The 11,880-nt window shown below is 34.5% G+C and overlaps 3 protein-coding genes across 3 annotated transcripts; 1 reads left to right on the top strand and 2 right to left on the bottom strand.

Annotated features, from left to right (window-relative positions):
• Nucleotides 1-627: 627 nt before the first annotated feature.
• LOC133323135 (shootin-1-like) lies at nt 628-2,523 on the bottom strand. Its single transcript, XM_061532090.1, has 3 exons — nt 2,488-2,523; nt 1,743-2,436; nt 628-1,670 (listed from the first exon to the last, which is right to left on the bottom strand). Exons 1-3 carry the CDS (start codon nt 2,521-2,523, stop codon nt 628-630), a joined length of 1,773 nt encoding a protein of 590 aa, XP_061388074.1.
• Nucleotides 2,524-3,444: 921 nt separating this feature from the next.
• On the top strand, nt 3,445-11,664 carry LOC133323137 (erythroid differentiation-related factor 1). The gene is made up of 7 exons (XM_061532091.1): nt 3,445-3,468; nt 3,543-5,886; nt 5,961-6,447; nt 6,512-6,695; nt 6,947-7,074; nt 10,903-11,093; nt 11,192-11,664. The coding sequence occupies exons 1-7, from the start codon at nt 3,445-3,447 to the stop codon at nt 11,662-11,664; spliced, it is 3,831 nt and encodes a 1,276-aa protein (XP_061388075.1).
• On the bottom strand, nt 7,204-9,230 carry LOC133323134 (2',5'-phosphodiesterase 12). The gene is made up of 4 exons (XM_061532089.1): nt 8,888-9,230; nt 8,545-8,799; nt 7,528-8,485; nt 7,204-7,469 (listed from the first exon to the last, which is right to left on the bottom strand). The coding sequence occupies exons 1-4, from the start codon at nt 9,227-9,229 to the stop codon at nt 7,204-7,206; spliced, it is 1,821 nt and encodes a 606-aa protein (XP_061388073.1). The 5' UTR covers nt 9,230.
• Nucleotides 11,665-11,880: the final 216 nt, after the last annotated feature.

Here is an 11,880-nt window from a genome sequence, read left to right on the forward strand (position 1 = left end):
ATGATTGCGACAGCTGAGCCATTTGCTGTAAGAGATCCTGGGAAGCACAATGATAAAGAACTACAGAATGGGTATGGCGTACCCTTTACCGCCATTCATACTTTATATTAAAAAATACTTTAAATTTAAACAACAAATAAATACTTATTTGAAAAACTAATTATATTTATTGATCTTAAATAGAATGTAATAAATATTGGTCTGTTCCCTTACTGCAAGAATATACTACTTTTTACTACGACAACAAATTTTCCTTTATGATATCTGAAAAAATATTAAAAACTAGTAGATTCTTGCAGTACCCGAACATACCATATAGAATGTATTTGCTTAGGCATAAAAATGGAGAAACTACACTTTAAAAAAGTTTTGATTTGGGATTTTTGTATGAGCTACTTGTTTCTATATATAAAAAATGTAATCATAATAGTATACACGGTAACTTCAAAACATAAAATTAATGTAAAAAAGCTCTGAACATGATGAGTTGTTGATCGGATGTAAGATAATATACAATCTATTCAGCCAGTTTCGAATTTATCATAATAGACGGTACTAAATAAACCGATTGGCATGTTGTTTATAAATACATATCTAAATGTAATGATGCATTCCTTCCTTACATTATCATAGATCTTCCTCGTCATCCAATTGTACAGACTGACTAAGCCAAGTTTTTGCATCTCGCAAACCAGGTAAACGAAAACGCCATTCATCTGTAAAGTACTTATAGACATTCTCGCCCAAACGTAAGATATCCACGGCCACTTGTCGTTCATCTGTTTTCCACTCTCTATCGGAATTTCCAAACATTTCCATACGTAACAAGGCCATCATTGAAGAGCTGATATAACGTTTAATACCGTTGAATAGTTGAGCCTTGGTTAATGTGCTGGCAGATGGAGTAGTTGGTGGTTTAGCCACTGCGGGCGGCTGTGGATCTGTAGTGGTAATGGTTGAAACCTGATTTTGCAATTGATTTTCTAATTTTGTGCAATCATCTTTCAGTTTGATATTGGATTTTTGCAACTCTTCATGACTTTTTAGTAAAAGTTGATATTTTACATCCAACTCATCGTGTTTTTGTTTTAAACCTTGCTCTAAAAGTTCATTTCGAAGTTGTTTTTCAATCAATTGCCTATTTCTAGTTTGTGAATTCTCCAGGTCTTTTGTTACACTTTCAATATTATGTTTAGTTTCCAATAATTCAGTTCTTGCCGTTTCCAAATCATCCTGCAATGATTTGATACGTTCCAATAGCTTATTTTCCTTTGATACATATTTAGCTCTTTCATTTTCCATTTGTTGTTCATATTGTTCTTTTAGTTTTCCCGCCGAGACTTGAGATAACTTTTGAATATTTTCTATTTTCTTTTTGTTCTTTGCATTCTCTTTTTCCATAAAATCTAAATTAGTTCTTAAGGATTCGATTTCATCGCAATATCTAGCGTATTTATTTTCAATTTCTTGTTCGTATTTCTCCTTTAGTTTGCGATTATCTTCTTCGAAAGAATTACGTGATCTTTCCAGTTCTTCCTTTAATGTGGCATTTTCTTTTTTGATTAGATTCAACTCCAGGTGCAAATTATTTAATATTTCATCATTGGCTTTGACAGTCGCTAATGAATTGTTTGTTTCCGCCTCTTCCTCCCTACAGACATTTGTTAAAACTATTTTATTTGTTGTGTCATTTGTAGAAATATTTTGAAATTCCTGTGGATTTTTGAAAGCTTCATCATCACTTGATTGAACTTCAATGAATTCAAAATCCCCATCATTGTTGGTTTCGGCAATATTATACGATTCATGTTCAATCCACACATTACCATCAGCCCCAATTATTTGATGGTTAATTATTGTGGGAGATTCTAGTTCAATGATTGTTCCCTGAGGTAATGGCACTTGATCAATTCTGATCTTCTTGCTACAACTGGGCTCAACTTCTTCATCATTTCTTATAACTTTCAGCGGTCTCTTAATAAGTGAACGGTTAAGGGTTACAGGACTTGTTGATATATTACTCTCAAACTCGTTCTCAGTTACTTTTGCAAACATATCTCCATTTAAGACTTTGATTTCATCACAATCGACGGGGTTTTCAAGTTCCCTCAACTTTTCCAAAACGTTTTCGTCGTTTTCCAAACCTAAGGTACACTCAAATCCCTCGGGTGGTATTAAATGTTTCATTTGTGTTTCCGGCAGAGTTATTAGAACACCATTTTCCAAATCCAGCTCATAATCTAATGCCTTATCCTTGGAGAGACGGGAAATTGTCGGAACAGCTCTTTGTGACAAACGATCTTTTTTATAATTCATAAAGCACTCATCCCGAAAATGCCTGGCACAAACGATGACGTTTTTCTGTTTCGAAGCGGGATATTCCAACATATATTCTAATTTTCCGTATGCGATCCATTGCTTGCTGCGTTCTGCGTCCTTAAGAGGAACGTGAAAGAAATGAATTCGCGGTTGTTTATAGCTATTTACTCGGCAATGACGAAAGAAACAACGACAACCGCCCATAATGAGGTTTAGGCTTTTTTTTATAGATGTTTGTTTTATTCCGAAAATAATCCGCGGTATCGTAAAGAAATTCTTGGAGTAGGTCTGAGGACCTTCAGCTTGTTGTTTATAAACAATAGGGATCTAAAAGTAGATTTCTGACCTGTTGTTTGAATTTTATCAATATTATAAACAAGGTTTAGAGGAAATCCATAAAATGTATTTTACATAGACACAAAGCGACGAGATTTCAATTTTTAATTTCATGGCATAAATGTCATATAGAATCCACCAGATTTATTACGAGGTTTTGCATACGCTATTTAATTGATACTGAATTTTGTAAATCTATATATATATATATATATATATATTGATAATTGGTCTTTTAGAAAATTGTAACATAATTTAAGAGGTCAAAATTAAAATGCCGACATCTTCCTCTACTTTCATCTAAATAAATCTACTTTCATCTAAATAATATCGCAAAGTTTGCCAAAGTTTGACTAGACGTTGTGTTGATTTTTGAGATTTTGTCACTGTTTTTCTGTTCCTGTTCTTATTACATTATATCGATTTTAAGAATTGACCATTTTTTTGTCAAATAAAAAGATCGTTGATTTTGATCGAATTGATCTTTAGTCTATATTTCAGAATTCCGGTAAAAAATAAATCTTTCAAATTCCTTGCGATATCTGAATACAAATTGTTTAACAATATAACTCAAATAGAAATATGTATTTTTTTATATCTAAACATTGTCTTAGAATTAGAACATTCCTTAATAGATATGGCAACTCATTAAAAAACAATCAGCTGATTATCCGTGACCAGACGTAAACATTGATTGTTTGCATTTGTATTTACAACGTTATTCTGGAACAAATTAGAAACGGAAAAAGGACATACATATTGACACACGTATTTAAGTGTAATGAAAAAATGGAATTAGAAAACGTTGATGAGGTTTGTTGGAATATATTCCTCCCCATACGGTACAATAGTCCTAGCATTTATATTGCCTTGTTTTTTTATTGCAGATTGAATTGTGTCAAAATGTTGAGCCTCACGAAGTCGAGGAAACAGTTAAATCAAAAGCTGTGGTCAAGTTTGCCCAGGTTCAGGCCCCAGTGAAATTTAATCGCCTAGAATGTAATACCAATTTAAATTTGCCACCGTCGAATTGGTTGACTAGTGCCGACAACAATTATGGTCTACAGCAGGCACTGTATCATAATCCCGGCTTTGCCAGTTTTCGTATGGCTCATATGTTTCCCGATTGTGTTGGCGAGGTGGATGTAGTGGCCGATGCCGAAAATATTAAGAAATTGCTAAAACTGCCCTACGCTGCGAAAGGAGCCGTTAGCATGACGGTGCATAAGGTGGGAAATACACTGTTGTTGGATGAGTTCGATATACAAAAGTATTTGTTGAGAAAGGCCGATGATGATTGGAATTGGTTGAGGACATTTATAATGGAACAAATATTGGCCTATGGTGATGGTGGACATAGTGTTTGTTTAAAAGACAAATCACGGGAAGCTATACAAACCAAAAATTTGCTGTCCAAATTTTTGTATTATTCATTGAAACAGTCACCCAATTGCGAGGCTAATGAAAAAATAGGCGCTGACGAAAAAGAAAAACGCACGGCTTTGCCGATTACGGGACCTCTTTTGCCAGAGCCTAAGATAGAAGAAAATGTTCCAGACCCAAATTCATCTCATGTTTTCCAACGCAATGTTGTGTGGACTTTTGAGGATATACGGATGCTAATTGGTACTGACATGCCTATTTTTGGTGGTCCTAATAGACCATGCATTAGCCTCAGGTTACGCGATATGGCAAAGCCCATTAATGTACTCACCGGCATCGATTACTGGCTTGATAATTTGATGTGTAACGTGCCCGAAGTTGTGATGTGCTACCACCTGGACGGCATTGTCCAGAAATATGAAATAATCAAAACCGAAGATTTGCCATATTTGGAAGACTCGCAATTCTCACCGCAACTAGTTAAAAATGTGGCACAAAATATTTTATCATTCTTAAAGGCAAATGCCACTAAGGAAGGACATACATATTGGCTATTCAAAGGACGCAATGATGATGTCGTAAAATTGTATGACCTAACAACGTTGTGTAAGAACCAAACAAGTTCCCAAGAAGAGAAATGTGATGATGATGACGATGAGACTCAGGGTAATCCGTTCACCGTACCAGTTGCTATGCTTCTTTATACTGTGGCTCGAAATATGAAAAATCGTAACCCGTCAATAAGTCCTAAGACTGCCGGAAACATACGAGCTCTTTTGGATAATTGCATTAAATTATTGCCCAAAGAAAAATATCCACAAATAGTTACCTCGTCCCATTATATACTATCCGATTTACATATTCCTGCTGGCATTGATCCAAAAGATCCGAAATTCGATGTATGTGATGCTGACTCAGATACACAATCAGTGTACGAAGAGGAAGATGACGAAGAGGAGGAAGAAGAAGATTTCGTCTATGATAATAAGGAGAATGTTCAAGATCTAAACAACGATCATAATGTGGCCGTGCAGAATATATGTGATACCCTTAAAGAGTTTACGTTTGATAATCATCAACCAAAAACTAATAAACAGAGACCTTCGCCTCTCATTGCCAGTGTAGAGGAGAGATGCAGCATTTCGTTGGAACATATTAACCAAGGTTTGTCGTGCCTTCAATTTTTCAACAAAAACGAAGAGTCGTTTATTAAAGAATCTGAGGCTAGGGCTAAAGATGAAGAGAAGGCCAGAATTTTACACGAAGAACAGAATCCGAATATGGCCAAACCATTTAAACCAATTCCATTGCCTTACGAATCTTTGAAATCGCCAACGAAATCAACAGAAACACAACAGGAGGTCACGACAACAGAACAGTCACTAGCCGAAACGAAAGGCAAGAAACCGAAAATGAAAAAATCCCAAAGTCGTGACTTGAAGCCAGTCTTAACAGCACCCCAACAAACCAGCGATGGTCATGCCATGCCGTCACAACAAATTGCTGTTAGCTTCAATTCTCAGTTATTCGGATCCTGGAATATTCATCTAAAATTGTTGTTGCTGGAAAAGGCTTGTCTCACATATGCCACATTGGCTGAATATAAATATGTCGAACAGAGATATGGACTTAGCTTGCGTTACATATATATGGCCTGTAAATGTCAACATGTGGTATTGAAATATGTTTCCACAATAGTATCCCAGAAGCGTTGTCTCCTGGGAAGAGCTGGTGATTGTCTCTTTCAAATGGCTAAAAATTGGGAGAACATTGGAGAAAATATTAAAGATTTCCATAAGTCCGATGAAACGGAAAAATATATTGAAATGGAACTGGAAAAGGAATTGGGTAAGCGGTAAAATAATAACTTCTCATTATTTTTTTAGATTTAATTTCAATATATTTTTTTTTATTATTTTCAGAAGCCGATGATTGTTCTGAGCTAATTATACCGCAGGAAAATATTGAACATCTTATGGTATCGAGTTGTGCATGTTATGAAAATGCTTTGGAACTTGTTGATAGTACCACCACGGCCAAGACAAATGGCGATGAAGAAGCTCGTCATGAGTTATTGCGACGTTTGGGCAATGTTCGCAATGAACTGGGTGTCAAATATATGTTTTGGTCCCAGGAACAATATTCCAAACATTTACAAGAGAACTCGGACGAGAAGAAGGACGAAACTAGTGATGAAAATAAATCTCAAAATAATGATGATGGTGACGAAGAGAAAACTGCCCAAAATGCAGATCCTTTGTATTTGAAATTGGCAATGAAATCATATGACTGTTTAGTACGTGGTATAAAAGCTTTTGGATTGGTCGAAGACAATGTAAACATGGCATTTTTATATTGCAACATGGGACGGTTTATGCGTTTTCGTGCTCATCTAATAACAAATGAGAAGTAAGTTCAGTGACATTTGTGTTAATTTATTGTGTTTTAAATATGTAAGTTTTATTTATTTTAGCATTGATGTTATACAACAACAAAAACGATTTTATAACGAAGCATTTTCATTTTATGAAAAAGCTCAGGATGTTTTGGGATCACGCAAATCGAATCCTGAATTATGGGATTTGGTAAATTGGGAACTATCTACGGCAACATTTACGTTGGCCAAACAATTGCAAGATTGTAGCAGTGCAGATGAGGTAAAATATGATATGAAGTTTATTTATATTTATCACAAATTCCAGACAAGTATTTACAAAGTAATCATTAAGAAATATTGTGCGAAAAACATATTCATTATAATTCCATGCCAATAGTTCTGATAGTGAAAAAATATATATTTAAAAAAATCGCGCCTAACATCGCTTATAGTACTTGAATGCGTTGTATCTGTTTCTAAATTTATATTTATGTTTCTCTCTTTTAATACATTAATTTATGTTTATTTCAGACCTGTCGTGTTGATTTAGAAAAGGAGGTATTGGATCTCTTGCAAAAGTCATTAAAATTATGTGATGTTGAACATCCGGGTGCACGTCAAGTTGTTTATACATATCGTTCTGGTTTAATTCACCAAAGGTAAGTTAATTTAAAAAATATATATTTTATTGGAAACGAGCAATTTTTCTACCGTTATTGTGAATTTAATTAAACTAGGCTTTTAGATTTTTAAGGTTTTGTTCTTTATATTTCCTTAAAAAACTGTTTCTAATTCGATTTGAACTTCAAATCAGCTATTAAAGCTACATGATCAGAAGGAAACACAACAGATGGTATGGCTATATTAGCCTTCAACTCTTCTTCCGTTGGTAGGGGTACATACTGTTCCACTTCGAGGCGATCACATTGATAGAAAATATAATCTAGACATGCACTAAATAAATGTGTATAATTGGTATAGTCTGGAGTACCACAGGCCGATTTAATAGCAAACGGTTGGTTGAGGGATACATCTTTTACAGCTTCCTCAGCATCTAGAATAGAATTCATTATTTCATTTTGTACAAACAACCATATGTTTTAAATACTTACTACTGCTCCAATCAATGAAATCCTTGTCCACGAACCCTTCAGTCATTAAACGATAAATGCCGCATTCAGGAACGCTATTAAAATCTCCACAAAATACAATCGCCAGCTGCTTTTCGTTTTGTAGGGAATATTTCTCTAGTGTTTTCTTATATATATCTTCAATGTACAACATACTAAAGCCGAATTGTAAAAGACGTATATGATCGGCATCGGGATGAAAATAGAGATGGGTATTTGCCACCAAAACGTAACAATCGTTTGTCATTTTCAATAAATTCAATTGCAGCGTTGTGCTACGATCACAAATGCGCTCCACAAGCTTTTCATTGGATTTGATTTTTTCCCATAACTCTCGGAAAACATCAAGCTTCTGTATTTGCTCTCCAATATTTATGCTATAGCTATCAACTAATTCAAAACGGTCAGACCGATAAAATGTAGCAATACCTTCCCCACAAGTACCCTTTTGTGCAATAACTCCTCTAAAGGCATGTTTTTCATTTTCCAACACCGGTTTTAAATCATATTCAAATATTTTTATGTCCACTTCTTGGAGACATATAATGTCAGCATTATATCCCAACAGTTCTTTAATATACAATTGTTTGCGATAATCCACACGTAGAGCATAGGGTGGGCAGTATGGAAACAGCTGAGTACGGGAATAATCACTGTCCGCATATAGATCAGCTAAAATATTGTAAGATACTACGCGAAAAGCATTATCCTTTAAACGGGATTGTGTAAAGAAATGTCTTGTATCAAATGGACAAGTTCCAGGACCAGCCTGTATTTCATTTTTGCTAATTTGTTCAACGGACGGACCGAATTGTCCTTGAGCATTTCCAGGTGTCAAGACAAATTTCAAATGATGGCCCACATCATCGTTAGAGGTTTCATAGGAAAAACCTTCCCCGCATTTTAACCATGTTGCATGTTGAATATTTCCCGATGGCGGCTATAGAAAAAATATGAATTTATTTATATTAACAGGCTTCAAATTAAATGAACTCTTACCACTTTGGCCTTAAACCATTCCGCACGACAAAAGGCTTTATCGGAATATTTCATTTCCAATTTACTTGGATACACGGTAAAGCCGGCCATGATTGAGGTGGGCAACACCACATTAACCACCCATGGCTGATTTACCACAACATTGAATATCTGTTCCAATACTTTTAAGGTTATGTTATTGGGTTGTTCCTTTAACATTTCAGCAAATGTGATATCCTCCAGTTTTTCATCGCAACGGCGGAATTCAAGGGCTATCTGAAAAATGAGGATTGTACAAAATACATATAACTCCCATTCAACCGATACCAATAAATAATATAGGTTTTCTCACCTAATAACATACCTCTCCGTTTGTAATCGTTTCTGGCAGAGATTCTTGCACTTGAGCCGGCGATTTCTTTTTACCTTTTCTTAATTTTTTGTTGAACTCTTTTTCAATATTACCACGAATCCTATTCAGTGTGACTTCCAATTTTTCATCAATTTTACGACAAAAATTAAACTCTTTGTCAATATTTAGCTCCGGATTGGCATATCGGAAGCTAATGTGCAAATCTTCGGTGCTGGGATCATGGCGAAAATACACTTTGTCCATGGTCATGGCTGCTTTACGTTGTAGACAAGCACTTCTTGCCTGTTTGGAAATTATCTCAAACTTTGTTAGCCGCAAAAAAGACCTTAGCATAATTTTTCAATAAGAAATCTGAAAAAAAAAATCTCTCACCACTCGTGCCTTAGAGATGTCGAATGAGAACTGAAAATTAATATAAGCAAATGTAGTTTTCAAAAGTAGAACAGCAGAACTATTATGTCATAATGTATGTCACAATGCCTGATTCATAACGATATTGGACACCACGATTGTTATAATATTTGAATCAATATTTTTATTTTTTTTTTTAATTTCAATTTTTTGCACTGCAATCTCTAGTTATTTGTTATGAGAATGTGACATGACAATTTGACCAATAGCTTAACTCTCGCAAATGTCATATGTTTTTGTGTTCATCAGCTGTTTTGTTGTTTATGATTGCGAGTTGCCAACTTTAAATAAAATAAAAATCGTTCCATTAATAAATGGGCGATAACAACTAGAAGATTACAAACCTCAGTAGTGTCACAATAGGTTCGTTCGTTTACTCAATAATTTGAACAAATTATTACAAAATGTTGTTCGTTTACCCAAAGTCCATTGTACCATCAGCTGATGTTTAATCAGCTGTTTCGTTATGTTTTGTAAACAAACAAACTTATCAATTGCCACAAAAATTTTTTTGTTTGGTTTGGACCCATAAACAACAAAAACATTAGAAGTTTTTACCGGGTTAACCTACTTTATGAGGATTTATTTGACATATATGCAAAGAAATTGACAATTTAAACCCACTGGGTTAACGAAATCCGATTAAATGTAAACGGACTAATATATCCCTTTCCATCAAAAAAAGTACCATAATAAACTGATGTTTTTATCGGAAATTTTCGCTATGAAGGGCTTTCTAAATCAACTCGATTTGTAAACACGCCTTGATACCTTGTCCAGAATAAATTTGTTGACAATTAACTATGACATTCATTCATTCTGGTTTCTCTGTGTCCAAAAATATATAAGGCTGCTTTCATACAAATAGGTGAATAGACTGTTTAATAGTGGGAACTTGTTGTAATTTATGCTTCATTCTATGATTCTTCGACTGTTTGAGTCCATATAGATTATCAGCATGTCGCATATAAATTTGAAACCCATTGCTATTTTGGGATATGATTTTACCATCAATCAATAGTTACATTTTCATCGTTAGTTCAGTTTCATTTATTTTTAGAATTTTTTCATACGTGTGTACGTTGGTGACAAGGTATACTTGTTAGCAGCCCATCCAGAATCATCCGCCGGGCTCATCTTTATAATGTTAAGCTTACATTGTCGCCCTCTGTTAACAACTTTATTGGACAGTTTACTTTGACAAGGCCTCGACTCGTAAGCAGGAAGGTATTAGTTCTTCAATGGCCGAACAGTTCGTATGCGGAATGAATTTTGCCACTGTCTCGAATTCAGAGATTTCACAAATAGCATTAGTAATATTCCAGTAGATAAGAAATAGTTGCCATCCATTTCATTGTATTTCTGTTCTTGCAATCTAATATATCGGCAAGACTATCATTAGTATTAGACTTCGTCACACCATATTTTCATTTTTAATGACAACAGGTTATTCTCATTCGTTAATCTCAGTAAAATTCTCGCTATAAATTAGTGTATTATTTATACAAGAAACGTCTATGGAAATCGATGGATCTAAAGGCTCTTCAACTAATTCCAATTACTTAAAAAACTTGTTTATTTCGTTATCTTTTCAGAATTGCATCCTTTCATCACAGTCAATTAAGAAACAATTATTCCGACTCGGCGACATTACCAAAACCTATACTCCAACTGTGTAAATATCATTACGAAAAGGCCGCAGCTATATTGGATAGTTTGAGAGAAGCATCCGATTATTTGGTGGTACAATTGGAACGTATATCGTTGCAAGAATTTTTAACTGAGAGTAAGTATGGATTTCTGTATATTGATTACAATATACATACTTCACATTCACAATTATTTGCTTTGACTAAAAATAAAATTGTTTTATTTTTCTTTCAGATTCTCTTCACAATACACAGAAAATTAAACACTTACAACAACTACTCGATATATGTCTCAACTCCAAGTCATTGTTTGAATACGCTTTAAGTAATTGGAATTCGTCGTCTGATAATACTGCAAGCACAGTGGGCAGCAATTCTGAATCACCGGCAAGTGGTGCCAATGAGACAGAATTCCGAAAACATATACTTTTGTTTGAGAGTCGCCTACAGAATGCCCTGAAGACCCTAATAAAGCTGTTGTTGAACACAAAGGATCCCAAACAAAAAGCTGACCTGTACAAAAAGATGTATATGGAAACCTTGAATATTAGAAAAATAACAGGTGTTCAGAATGAGCAGACAATGACTGTTATGGTATTGGCACAACAATTTGCCAATCTATTGGAAAGACTGACACAATTGGAACGAATACATGCAAATAATTTAAACAACAATAACACCAACAATGGAGCAAATAATACAAACTAATAACTGCTAAGCAGTTGTAGTATTTTAAGCAAACGATTAGCTGTTTTTGTTTTTTTCTTTCTAGTGGTATTTACACTGCATCTCTCTCTTTGTAATTGAATATTTAAGCAAATGTTTACTTTTTCTCTAATTAGAACGTACGTAGTTTAGATGTAATATTGAATTGATGCAGAAGAGTTCAAGCACCAAACGTTGTAACGAGTATTTCATATCCTG

Source organism: Musca vetustissima, unplaced genomic scaffold (genome assembly GCF_032173495.1).
Source record: "Musca vetustissima isolate MV318-11 ecotype Yass unplaced genomic scaffold, APGP_CSIRO_Mvet_v1 utg19394, whole genome shotgun sequence".
In the NCBI taxonomy this organism is placed as follows: Eukaryota; Metazoa; Arthropoda; class Insecta; order Diptera; family Muscidae; genus Musca; species Musca vetustissima.